At 39.6% G+C, this 14,103-nt stretch overlaps 1 protein-coding gene across 3 annotated transcripts in view; it reads right to left on the minus strand.

Annotated features, from left to right (window-relative positions):
- The window catches only part of PPP2R3A (protein phosphatase 2 regulatory subunit B''alpha), a 220,530-nt gene that overhangs the window by 64,217 nt on the left and 142,210 nt on the right, over nucleotides 1-14,103 (minus strand). For all 3 annotated transcript variants that reach the window (XM_058433343.1, XM_032143604.2, XM_058433344.1), the window contains 3 exons: nucleotides 9,509-9,684; nucleotides 8,316-8,434; nucleotides 5,027-5,133 (listed from right to left, as the gene is read on the minus strand). In XM_058433343.1, the coding sequence (XP_058289326.1) occupies nucleotides 5,027-5,133; nucleotides 8,316-8,434; nucleotides 9,509-9,684 (402 nt within the window). The remainder of the gene's footprint in view (nucleotides 1-5,026; nucleotides 5,134-8,315; nucleotides 8,435-9,508; nucleotides 9,685-14,103) is intronic.

A 14,103-nucleotide genomic window follows, 5' to 3' on the forward strand; every position in this document is an offset into this window, starting at 1 on the left:
TATGTAATGGCCTTCTTTGTCTCTTTTGATCTTTGTTGGTTTAAAGTCTATTTTATCAGAGACTAGGATTGCAACCCCTGCCTTTTTTTGTTTTCCATTTGCTTGATAGATCTTCCTCCGGGAGGGACAGCATTAGGAGATATACCTAATGCTAAATGACGAGTTAATGGGTGCAGCAAAACAACATGGCACATGGATACATATGTAACAAACCTGCACATTGTGCACATGTACCCTAAAACCTAAAGTATAATAATAAAAAAAGGAAAAAAAAAAGAAAAAAGAATATTTGTGACATGAAAATAATATGAAATGAATAGCTCGGTGCCTATTATTAAAGTTTTATTGGAACATAGCCACATACACTTGCTTACATATTATCAATAGCTGCTTAGTTGTGGCAAAGACCCACAAGGCCTAAAGTATTTATAACTGGTTAGAAAAAAATTGCAGATTCCTTCTCCTGTGTATCTTTTTATTTGCTCAAACAACTAAAATTCTCAGAATTATTAAGCTATTATCTCTATTGCTTCCAAAGAGGATTTCTTATGCCAGTATCCCATATCAAAAACTTTTCAGTTTTTTCCATTCTATTATTCAGTCCAATGGCTGCATTTTTCCAATTTATAAAACTTTCATTTCTAAGAAACTGGTTCTAGTGTTGGTTTAGGAGTGTGACATTCTCTCTTATTCCTTTGAAAATAGTAAATATGCTCATTTTGATGTCTTGTTCTGATTGTGTCTCCTTCCAAGGGTATAAGTTCTTCCATATGTTGAGTATTTCATTGATATTTCTTAACTGTTTGATATTTGTCCATCTTTTAAGTAGTTGAGAACAGACTGCTGCCTCTGTTCTCACTGGCTGCCTAGGAAGGGGCAGTGGGGTTGTTGGGGTTTTTAATGAGAACAGGGATATGAGTGGGGGACAGAATGAGATGGGATGTGATATATTGCTGAGGTGTAGCTATTTCAGTGACTGGGCTTTCTCTGTTCCAAGCTCCATAGTCAGGGCTTTTGTCTTTTTTTTTTGAGACGGAGTCTTTCTCTGTCCCCCAGGCTGGAGTGCACTGGCGCGATTGCGGCTCACTGCAAGCTCTGCCTCCTGGGTTCACGCCATTCTCCTGCCTCAGCCTCCCGAGTAGGTGGGATTACAGGCGCCCGCCACCACGCCCGGCTAATTTTTTGTATTTTTAGTAGAGATGGGGTTTCACCGTGTTAGCCAGGATGGTCTCGATCTCCTGACCTCGTGATCCGCCCGCCTCGGCCTCCCAAAGTGCTGGGATTACAGGCTTGATTGTCTTTCCTTTAGGGGTAGGGTGGGATATACAGGAGTTGACCTACGTAGACACATCTTCTGGTCGTCTTCTTGCTGTTGGTTTCAGTCAAATTCAGGTAGGGATCATTAAGTGCTACTCCCATTACCTGTCTAATTGTTTTATACATTCTAATACGAAGAATCTAAGCTGCTGGCTCCTTCATTCTGATCCCATCTGCTTTCCTTCTTTTAGTGGCCCGCTGAAAGTTTCTCTTCTTACTTTAAGTGATATTCTGTATTTCTTACTTTTATGTGGTTTGAGACTGAAAACTATAGCATACTTTCAGTTTAACTCAGATGCTGAGTCTAATGCCGGTCTATATTACTATATTAATGCTAGTTTTTAGAAGTCCACTGAAGTGTTGTTTGTGGCCTAATATGTAGTTTGTAAATGGTCTATGAACATAAACCACAAAGGTATTTTTATCTATCTTAAGGGAATACTTTACTGTGTCTTCAAATAATAGGTTTCAACTTCTCCTTTTTTGTTTTTGCTTTAAAAATCTGATGTTATCAAGACAGTTTTTTGGGGGTCTTAATTATTTTTATATTCAACCTTTGTTGTTGTCGTTCAATAATTGAATCTTTTTATTTTGATAAGTGACTTTATTCCTTTTACATTCACTGATCTAGAAATATTTGCGTTAGTTCTGGCATCTTTAGTTTATGCCGCATGGTCTGTTTTTCTTTTGTGTGTACATGTTTTCTGATTTAATTAGAATAGTTAGTCTGGCTTTAGTTTTGTAACAGTTTATTATAATTTTCTTAAACCCCAACTTATCAGCTTTTGAGAGCATCTGTTGAGACCCTGCTAATGAAACTTACACATATATTTACTTCCTCCTTTTTACATCTTTAGTTACACTATTTTTTTTTTTATGGAATACTATGTTCTGCTCTCTTTTAATGCCCTTAGTTATTTAGCCTCATTTCTACATTTAAATGGATTGAATGCTCACTATTACTTCTTTTCTACCATGGCTGCTCATTTCTGGCTTTTTATTTTGGCTTGTCTCTTGGTTTTATGATTACGTACTTTTTAAAGAAGAGCTCCTGGGTACTATATAATCTCTAGTTCTCGTATGTTTGACAATATCTATCTGCGTCTTTATGCTTGAATACCATCTTGGCTTGGTATAAAATTCTTGGGTATAGAGCTTCTTTCTCTGAGGAAGTTGCAAACATTGTTTCATGGTCTTTCAGTATTCAATTTTACTGAGGCATGCTGATTTATTTATTTATTTATTTATTTATTTATTTATTTATTTATTTATTTATTTATTTATTTTTTACCAGTTGTCTGGTGACTTGAATTTTTAAAATTGGAAAAACAAAAACCCAATGATAAACCTTTATTCATCCTTGAGTTCCAGTAAATTCACAATGCAAATCTGGGGTCCATCACTATTCATTATCAGTATTTCCTGGATGTGGCGTGATTTCTGACCTTTCCTATTCAGGTTTTATTTCAAAAAAGCTTTTCTATTGTCTTTTAATATATTTTGCTATTTCATATATTCTTTTGTCTAAAACACATACATAAGATCCCATTTGCTTTCCTTACATATACCTAATTTTCTTTTGGCTACTTTTTTTGTTTCTTTTCTATTACATTTACTGGATCTTTCATAGTCTTCTTCCTCATCTCGTTTTTCCTAATTAAAGTCCAGAAGTACACATCCACAAAATGATTTTAATGCTTAGTGGAACTGTACTGGGTACATGTAATTTTATTAATCTTCCCATTAGATACCTAGATTGCCTCCAAATTTTCACTATTATAAACATCCACACTTGGGGTGTGTGTGTGTGTGTGTGTGTGTGTGTGTGTGTGTCAGGGTCTAGCTAGCTCTGTAGGCCAGGCTGGAGTGCAATGGCGTAATCTCAGCTCACTGCAGCCTCTGCCTCCCCTGCTCAAGTGATCCTCCCACCTCAGCCTCCTGAGTAGCTGGGACTACAGGCACACACCACCACACCTGGCTAATTTTTGTATTTTTTGTAGAGATGGGGTTTTGCCACATTGCCCAGGCTGGTCTTGAACTCCTGGGCTCAAATGATCTGTTTGCCTCAGCCTCCCAAAGTGCTGGGATTACAGCCATGAGTGACTGTGCCTGGCCAATCCACACATATTCTTAACTGGAGCAATGCTGCTTCTTAAGATTGGTATGCTAACCCTAATTCCTAGTATGGAAGCTCAATGCCAAAAAAACCTTTAAATCATGCTTGTCAGGCTTAAGATACTGAGTGCACGATGCAGTCAGGCTTAAGATATTGAGTGCATGATGAATGATTTTAAGGGTTTCCAGGTCATTGCCATAAAAATGAAATCCTACTTTTGTGGCTAAGCAGGTTAAATAAATCTCTCAATGAAAGAAAGCGCTTTGCTGATGGCTTGTTCAGCACCCTCAAAAAAGATAATATTTAATGGTAGAGGTATAAAATGGTACAATCTATATTGAGGACTATTTGACTTTATCTATGGGGCTGGATAGTTTCTGTTTATCCCTCTAGACCTGCTCTTCCCCTATCTCTATGCCTCAGGAGGCTGACCTGAATGGACCACATCAGAGACCACATTTGAGACTCTGTCTCAAAAAAAAAAAAAAAAAAAAAAGAATTCATGTATCTTTCTATATACACATAGATAGATGGAGAGAGAGGCTCTTTGGAAGAGTAAGCAAGAACACGATGACACTTGTTGCTTCTGGGGAGGAGAAGTGGGTAGTAGGAAACTTTTTACTATTTCTTTTGTTTCTTTGAATATTATATCATATGAATGGTGCCTGTTCAAAAAGTATACTACATTAATGAGAAAGATTAATTGAGGCCTTTACAGAAGCTATGATTGATTAAGGAAGAATTAGAAGAATTACAAAAGGAGTTACTAGAAGATGATGGAAAAAACCAGCAAATTATAAAGTTGCTGAAATGATCCAAGGAGTCAAATTCTTGGATAATTAAATTTCTTAACATGGTCCCGTTATGGAATTATGCCCTGACTAGTAGAAATACATGTAGAAGTTACTTCCTGCACAAAACCATGTATAATAAAGATTTGTTCTAAACATGATCATCTTTATTATTGAAGGAGCTTTAGTTTTTTTTTTTGGAGACGGAGTTTTGCTCTTGTTGCCCAAGCTAGAGTGCAATGGTGTGATCTCGGCTCACTGCAACCTCTGCCTCCCAGGTAAAAGCGATTCTCCTGCCTCAGCCTTCCAAGTAGCTGGGATTACAGGCATGCACCACCATACCCGGCTAATTTTTTTGTAATTTTAGTAGAGACAGGGTTTCTCCATGTTGGTCAGGCTGGTTTCAAACTCTCAACCTCCGGTTATCTGCCCGCCTTGGCCTCCCAAAGTGCTGGGATTACAGGCGTGAGCCACCGCGCCCGGCCAGAGCTTTAGTTCTTTTAGCCTCCTCCTTTATGTACAGGGTTTATCAATATCACTAAAACAGTAGTTTGATTGTTCAGTGATCTTGGTTTCCAGTGAAAGATGATACTCATTAAAGGAAATGGACATGAGAAGACTCTATTAGGAAATGAGTGAAGATTGCTGGAAAAGATAATCATTTAACTAAAGTTGGCTAAATCACATTTTTATGCTATTCAAAAATGGGAAAAATAGAAAAGGATTTTGTAAGGGAGTTTTAATACTCTGGACATGCGCATTCCTGTTAAAAATTCTACAAGACATAGGGAAACTCACTCACCCTTCCTGGAATTGTGCTTGGGCAGATTCCTCTGCAACAAGAGTCTCATACTCCTCAGCGGCAAACCGGTCCCAGTCTGAGGGCTCAGGCCCATCGTTCTCAACATCCTGATTGGAAAGAAGACAGCCACAAGAAACAAAAAAAATCAAAGACAAAGAATTGGAGATAGATCATTGCACAAATGTATACTGCTGAAAAAATCCTACCTGAAAAATGTTTCATTTCAACAGGTTTAAAAGAGGTGCTAAGGTAAAACTCCTAAGGTAATTTTCTACACCTCAAATGGCAAAATTATAACTGCTTAGCAGCTAGGTTTTTTAGGTATAGATTCCATTTTTTTCTTTCCTTTTTTTTTTTTTTGAGATAGAATCTCACTCTGTCACCCAGGCTGGAGTATAGTGGCATGATCTCGGCTCACTGCAGCCTCTGCCTCCTGGGTTCAAGCGATTCTCCTGCCTCAGCCTCCCAAGTATCTGGGACTACAGGCAAGTGCCACCACGTCCAGCTAATTTTTGTATTTTGTAGAGACGGGGGTTTCGCCATGTTGGCCAGGCTGGTCTCGAACTCCTGACCTCAGGTTATCTGCCCGCCTCAGCCTCCCAAAATGCTGGGATTACAGGCATGAGCCACCGTGCCTGGCCGATTCCAACTCTTTTTTTAAGAGATAGGGTCTCACTCTGTTGCCTAGTCTGGAGTGCAATGGTGCAACAATAGCTTACTGCTAGCCTCAAAATCTGGGCTCAAGTGATTCTCCTGCCTCAGCCTACTGAGTAGCTGAGACTACAGGCATTCCACCTACTAAGTAGCTGAGAATGCAGGCCACCATGCCCTGCTAATTTTTAAATTTTTTTGTAGACACAGGGTCTCACTATGTTGCCCAGGCTGGTCTCGAACCCCTGGCCTCAAGTGATCCTCCCGTCTTAGCTTCCTAAGTAGCTGGGATTACAAGCACAAGCCATAGCACCTGGTAAGTCTAGATTCTTTAGCCTTGTAATCAGAGACATTTCTCTGGTCCTCTCTCCTCTGGCACTTTGCACAGCAGCCACCTGGAGTGACTTGTGGTTTGCCACAGGCCCGCCTGAAATGTACCTTCCCCAAGCCCCCATTCGCTGGCAAATTTTTGTTCTTTAAAAGCCAACTCAGATACCACGTTGTCTGTGATACCTTCCTGGAAACAGCCCTTCTGTCCGTATCACTTCCTTTTTCCTAATGTAGATACTTTGGTTGTCACCTTTTGTTCTTGTATCTCTGCCATCTCCATATATCCAGTATCTCTTCAACACAGTGCCCAGAATTTATTAAGCACTGACTAATAATGTTCTTTGTAGATCAGAATATCAATAATTATACCATTTATAAAGAAAAGTAAAATTTAAAGGTAAATTTTTTAGAGTAAAAATGGTAACACAAAGAAAATAAGTGAAGAGGGAAAAGACCACACACTTTTGTGAATTTTCTTGAAATTTTATGTTTCAGATAAAATGTCTTTCCAAGCTGAACATGAGTTAGTATTGCCCTAGGGTCTAGAGTTAGTTATGCCAATAATAATGTTAAGTTCCTAAACAATGACCACTATTAATTACTATATTTAATTCCTTTTAAGACCCCATCTCTATCCTTCTAACATTTATGAAATTGCAATGCATTATAGGCTTACAACTGGCAATGTTTGGGGTTTTGTTTTTGCTTAGAGAAATATAAAACAGGCCGGGCGCAGCCAGCTCACGCCTATAATCCCAGCACTTTGGGAGGCCGAGGTGGGCAGATCACCTAAGGTCGGGAGTTCGAGACCAGCCTGACCAATATGGAGAAACCTCGTCTCTACTAAAAATACAAAATTAGCTGGGTGTGGTGGTGCATGCCTGTAATACCAGCTACTCGGGAGATTGAGGCAGGAGAATCACTTGAACCTGGGAGGCGGAGGTTGCGGTGAGCCGAGATCACACCATTGCACTCCAGCCTGAGCGAAACTCCATCACACGTGCACACACACACACACACACACACACACACACACAGAAAGAAACAAACAAACATAAAATTATGGAGCATGTTAAATTCAATGAAACATAACAGACTTTAAACCAGCGATAATGCAACTTGATATGCTGAGATCAGCTGCAGAATATTTGTTTTTGGAAGGCGATAAATTCTTATTTATCTTATTTAGAAGGTGATCATATTCTTACTACTATTTAGGTCAAACAGTTATGGAACATGTAGAAGAAAAGAGAACGCAAAAGCTTCTTATAATTTATTGTTACTCAACTGCAACAGTCTGTTCTTCACATAATTTTTACTTCTTAGAGGAATGGTAAGAACAAGGGGTGACGTTTTTATTTTTTATTTTATTTTATTTTTTTATTTTATTTTATTTTTTTTATTTTTATTTTTTATTATATTTTAGGTTTTAGGGTACATGTGCACAATGTGCAGGTTTGTTACATATGTATCCATGTGCCATGTTGATTTCCTGCACCTATTAGCTCGTCATTTAGCATTAGGTATATCTCCTAATGCTGTCCCCGCCCCCCCCACCCCACAACAGTACCCGGAATGTGATGTTCCCCTTCCTGTGTCCATGAGTTCTCATTGTTCAATTCCCACCTATGAGTGAGAACATGCGGTGTTTGGTTTTTTGTCCTTGCAATAGTTTACTGAGAATGATGTTTTCCAGTTTCATCCATGTCCCTACAAAGGACACGAACATGGATCGTATGTATAGGGTTTTCTGAGGGTCCACAGGTTTGTGTGTCTGGGGAAGGATATTCAGCTTTATTCAGATGTAGAATGCATTCAAAACTGATAGCCATGAACAGCAATCATTAACATGTGAAAAGGCGTTATATTATTTGAAGGTTTTCTATCATGGAGAACTCTAGTTTTTACCATGATGTGGAAAGCTACTTACCATGGAATCCTGGAAATGAATGGTACAAATGAATCAAGGCCAATATAGTTTCTAATACAGATGTGCCTATTGATAGAAGGACAATTTTTTTTTTTTTCAAAACTACTCTTTTGTTTCCAGTGTGTGTATCAGTAGATGAGCTATAGAGTCCGCTCAGTGGAAAGTGCTTACACAGATGCAGGTTACCTAGACCTGACGATCAGCTGTGGAGAGACATGTGCTCTAGAGGTCCTTTATTGTCTCTTTTTAGTCTTTAATGAAATGTTATAAATGTTACCTCTTTACCGAAATTCCAGCATGCAGAGACGATTTTAATATGTAGCACACACAGCCCCTGATACTGCAGCCCTCAAATAAAAGTTAAAATTATACTTTTACCTTCTGGACCGCAAAGGGATCTCTCTGTTCATGGTCTAAGTATTTCTCCAGATTAAAGAAAGTGTCATAGAAGATGTGAGCCATTCTGCACCTCTTCAGATCTCTTAGAGTTATTTTGCCTACATAAAAATAAACAAATCTGGTAAATTTCATCAAGAGCTGTTTTGCCAGAGAAAAAAACTTTCCCTGACATCTAAAAGTACAGGTATATGTTTATTATAAAAGTCCTATTTTCAGAATAAAAAAATTTAAATCCCATTTCTTTTTTCAAGAGTATCAATTTCTCAAACCCATTTCTTTTATTAAATTGAGGTAAAATTCACTAACAAAGTTCATAATTTAAACAATTTTAAAGTGCACAATTCAGTGGCTTTTAGTACACTCACAATGTTGTACAACCATTACCACTATCTAGTTCTGTAATAATATCATCACCCCAAAAGGAAACTCTACCCATCAAGCAGTCCCTCCCCATCTCTCCTCTCTTCCTGCTTTCTGTGTCTAAGGAAAAATCTTCTTTCATCTCCCAAACACCGCTTTCATTTTCTTTTTTAAAAAGAGATAGGGTCTCGCTGTGTTGCCTAGGCTGGAGTGCAGTGGCTACTCACAGGAACAATCATAATGCAATCCTCCTCTCAGCCTCCTCAGGAGCTGGGACTACAGGCACACACCACTGTGCCTGGTATAAAGCCCTATTTCTTAAATAGCAGACTTGCCATCAATTGCTACACTAAGGCTGGGCATGGTGACTCACGCCTGTAACCCCAGCACTTTGGGGAGACCGAGGTGGGTGGATCACCTTAGGTCAGGAGTTCGAGACCAGCCTGGCCAACATGGTGAAACCCCATCTCTACTAAAAATACAAAAATTAGCTGGGCGTGGTGGCAGTCGCCTGTAGTCCCAGCTACTCGGGAGGCTGAGGCAGGAGAATCACTTGAACCCAGGAGGCAGTGGTTGCAGTGAGCCGAGATCACACCATTGCACTCCAGCCTGGCAGACAAAGCGAGACTGCATCTCAAAAAAAAAAAAAAAAGTTGCTACACTCATAGTCAAGGAGAAACTTTAAACACTTCTGTCCTGGGAAGTCTTCTATCAAGACTCTGAAATGTTAAATAATTTAGGACAATCTAGGATTCTTTGCCCCACTCTGATACATAGGTGAACAGTGCAAATGTCCCATTGCTTGGTCTCACCATCAATGGCTGGCTTCACTAGGTCAAGCATCTGGCACAGTAAATCATGGAATGGCAAGGGCTCAATTCCCATGGCTTCCATCCGTTCACACTGCTCCTCATAGAAGTACTCCAGCTCATACATGGAGAGTACACCATCTCCATCCACATCCATGCAGCGGAACCAATACTCAATGCTAGGCGATAAGGACAATCATTATCATGGGCCTGGTAAAGACCTTTTATTTACCTAGATTTAGTATGTTTCTTTTAAAGTAAAAGTTACATATTATGTACACTTCAGGCTTAGATATAGTTTTACAAAGGTTGTTAGAGAAAATGGCAGACCCCTTCTTCCCTCTATTTTTCCACCCAGAACCAACCATGTTCAACCCTGATTATTTTGCTTTTTACCTTCCTATTTTCAGATAACATGCCTATATCGCTCCTTTCTTGTATTTATTTTCAGAACTATTATTGAGGCCGGGTGCGGTGGCTCATGCCTATAATCCGAGCACTTTGGGAGACCGAGGTGGGCAGATCACTTCAGGTCAGGAGTTCGAGATCAGCCTGGCCAACATGGTGAAACCCTATCTCTACTAAAAATACAAAAAACTAGCTGGGCATGGTGGTGCATGCCTGTAGTCTCAGCTACTTGGGAGGCCGAGGTGGGAGGATTGTTTGAACCTGGGAGGTGGAGGGTGCAGTGAGCCAAGACTGCACCACTGCACTAAAGCCTGGGTGAAAGAATGAGACTCCTGCCTCAAGAAAAAAACCAACCAACCAACCAACCAAACAAAAAGTATGGATTTCACATTATGAAAGTTGAACTTTAGTTCTTTTATAATTTGTCACCACTTCACCTACATGCCCTTCTCATCCTCTTAATACAGTTAACTTGCTCAACATTCAGAATTTATAATTTTATATTTTTCTTTTATCTATTTGCTTAGTTTTCTGTGTACTTGCTACTAATTCAACCCCAAATTCTGCCAGTTGTCTAAATCCACACTCAGTCCCATGAGGTGCTCTGTCAATTGCATGTTCTTGATGAAGTCTTCCTTGGTTCCTTCTGACCTACTCTAATCTGGGCTGCTTAGTCTCTAGGCTTTGCTCAGTTTCATCCAGGGATTCCTTTCGCCTTTCTCCTATTTCTTGTTTCTTGCATTTTCCTCATTCTTTGTTTCCTCATTATTTTGTTACTCTGCGCATTCTCTAGTAGCTTCTTGAATGAAGGAGCATCGCAGGTATATTTTTTGAGACTTGGGTCTTTGAAAACGCCTTTTTTCTACCCTCTAATATGGTCGGTATTTTGGCTAGTTACAGAATTAGAGATTTGTGGTGTTTTGCCTTCAGATTTTTTTTTTTAACTTTAGAGATGGGGTCTCACTCTGCTGCCCAGGCTGGAGTAGAGGCACAACATGGCTCACTGCAGCCTTGAACTCCTGGCCTCAAGCAGTCTTCCCAAGTAGCTGGAACTACAGGTGCATGCCACGATGCCTGGCTAAATTTTCTTTTTTTTCAGATGGCATCTCACTCTATCACTCTATTGCCCAGGCTGGAGTGCAGTGGTGCGATCTCGGCACTGCAACCTCTGCCTCCCGGGTTCAAGCAATTCTCCTGCCTCAGCCTCCTAAGTAGCTGGGATGACAGGTGCCTGCTGCCACGCCCAACTAATTTTTTTTTTTTTTTTTTTTTTAAGGAGAGACGGGGTTTCACCATATTGACCAGGCTGGTCTCAAATTTCTGACCTCAGGTGATCCACCCGCCTAGGCCTCCCAAAGTGCTGGGATTACAGGCGTGAGCCATGGCGCCTAGCCTGGCTAATTTTTAATAATAATAATAAAAAAGTTCTTTTTTTTGTAGAGACAGGGTCTCACTATATTGCCCACACTGGTCTCGAACTCCTGGCCTCAAGGGATCCTCCTGTCTTGGCCTCCCAAAGTGCTGGAATTTTAGGTGTGAGCTCCTGCGCCTGGCCTTTTCCCTCATACTTTAAAAAGTATTGATCCATTGTTTATCCAGTATTGATGAGAAGTCTAAAGCTTTATTGGTATCTATTCCTTTGACTGTAACCCATTTTGTTTTTTGCCTCTTAGAAGCCTGCAGAGGTTTCTCTGAGTCCTTAGTAGTTTGAAATATCATGATGGCCTTGGTTGAGATCTAACTCATCTATTTGGCTGGGCTTTTCTGAGAGCCTATTCAGTTTGGAAACTGAATCCTTCAGTCCTTGAAAATGTTTGTATCTCTCTTCTCTGCCCTTTCCCTCCTTCTCTTTTTTTTTTTTTTTTAAGAAATGTTATTGAGATCTACATAGCCCAGTAATGGTATAGCTACTAGCCACATGTGGCCTTTTGAGCATCTGAAATGTGGCTAATCAAATTTGAGATGTTTTCTCAGTGCAAATACAAAACAGATACACAACAAAATTAATTTTACCTATTTTAAAATTTTTCCATTGTGGCTAAATTTTAAAATTACCTATGTGGCCTGTACCATATTTCATTTTCCAGTTATATTAAAATTTTTTTGACCTGTTTCTCCAATTTTCGTATCTTGTCTCTATTTCCTATTGCTTCATCTTTTTTGGGGGAGGGGGTTTCTTTCTGGGAGGGTTACACAGCTTTATCTTCTAAACATTGTTTTTTTTATTTCTGCTATTGTAGTTTTGATTGCTCAGAGCTTTTTGGTTTCCTGAATGTTCCTTTCATAAAAAGTATCATTCTGTTCATGTCCTGTACTGTAATTTCTTCTCATATCTCTCTGAGAATATTAATCAGTTTTTATTCTTGTTAACGTTTTATTTTCTCTGAAAGTCTGTTTCATTCAAGTTATCTTTCCCCCTCTATTTGTTTGGCCTTTATCTTTTGTGCAAGAGGCTTTACTCAGGTATCTAGTGATCCTCTGTTCTCTGCTTGTATTTGAGAGTAGGTGCTAAAAAGCTGATTGGAGGTTCTGATCTGTGGGTTTGTTGACTCTGGGCTTTACTGAAAAATGAATGGGCTGGGTTTTTTCCTTGGGGATGACCCAGTGTCGAATCTTCAGGTCTTTATTCTTGGGCAGGTCAGTTCCCCAGAAAAGCATTTCAGTTTCTTGCTTGGAGGTTCAGGGCAGGTAGGCAGCATTCTGTTAGCTGAGTGAGGAAGGAAGACTGGGCGTCTCAGCATTCAGTATGCATACACTCATTTTATCTGTTTCCAAGATTGCATTCACATCTCAACTGTGCCCAATGCTCCCCAGTCCGGAGGCCTTCTGTTTTATACTCTTCAGGGAATAAAGCACCAGTCTTATGCTAGGGTAGAGGACATCACCTGAAGATCAACTGTTCATTTAAACAAACTTTTTATAAACTCTCCTGTTTTTGGCTTTAACTTTACCCCCCACCCCTTCCAAGGTTCCTAGTATCCCCAAATCCTGAATGTCTGCAGGTTTTGCTAGGTATATCTGGTTGCTTCTTGGTTTTGCCCTCAGCTGGCTTAGGATTCAAGCAGTCTGCAATGTTTATTTGCTTTCCAGTTTCCAACACTTTGTTATTATTTCTCATTTCCTTTATGAAGCCAACATTAATTGGTAATAGGGAACAATGTTTTTCTAAAGAACCAGAAATTCATGGCAAAGTAAAACTTTTCAAGAGAAGGTTCTAGGAGACTGCTGTTCAAATTCCCACTTGTAGGCCTGAAACCATATTAAGAACCACACCTTTAATGGTTAAAAAAAAAAAAATCTCCTTTGGGGAGAGAAAAGTGAAAATAACTGAGTTGTAACTGTTGACTGTTTTCAAGTAAGTCACATTAAGATCTGTGTGTACCTTTTCTGAGAAAGAAATAGTTTACATTATTGCAAAAAATTGAACATGTAATACTTCAAAAGTTTTTTACTTTTTGTTTTTGAGATAGGCTCTCATTCTGTTACCCAGGCTGCAGTGCACTACTGCAATCATGGCTCACTGCAGCCTCAACCTCTCGGGCTCAAGCGAGACTCTTGCCTCAGCCTCCAGAGTAGCTGGGACCGGAGGCATGTACCACCACACCTGGCTAATTTTTTAAAAACTTTTTGTAGAGATCGGGTCTTCCTATGTTGCCCAGACTGGGCAAAGTCTTTTTGAGAAATATATTTTAAAAATTGTACCAACTTGATGTTTAACGTTATCATTAAAGAACAAAGGGGGACATTCATTGGACCTAATGAATGTGAGGTAATAGGTTGGCTATTGAGGTTCAGTCATATCATATCTACTCTCAGAATATAAAAGGGGCAGAATGCTGCCCCACTTTGAAACTATTCCTGATTGTGGGGAAAACCTTGAAGAGTTACATCTCATAAGCAGAGGGCTGTGATACATGTAAAAATATCTGGTTGTTACACTGTTGGGTTTTTTTTTTTTTATTATACTTTAGGTTTTAGGATACATGTGCACAATATGCAGGTTTGTTACATATGTATCCATGTGCCATGTTGGTTTGCTGCACCCATTACCTCGTCATTTAACATTAGGTATATCTCCTAATGCTATCCCTCCCCCCTCCCCCCACCCCACAACAGTCCCCGGAGTGTGATGTTCCCCTTCCTGTGTCCATGAGTTCTCATTGTTCAACTCCCACCTATGAGTGAGAACA

This window comes from Hylobates moloch, unplaced genomic scaffold (assembly GCF_009828535.3).
Source record: "Hylobates moloch isolate HMO894 unplaced genomic scaffold, HMol_V3 SCAFFOLD_22, whole genome shotgun sequence".
NCBI classification, from domain to species: domain Eukaryota; kingdom Metazoa; phylum Chordata; class Mammalia; order Primates; family Hylobatidae; genus Hylobates; species Hylobates moloch.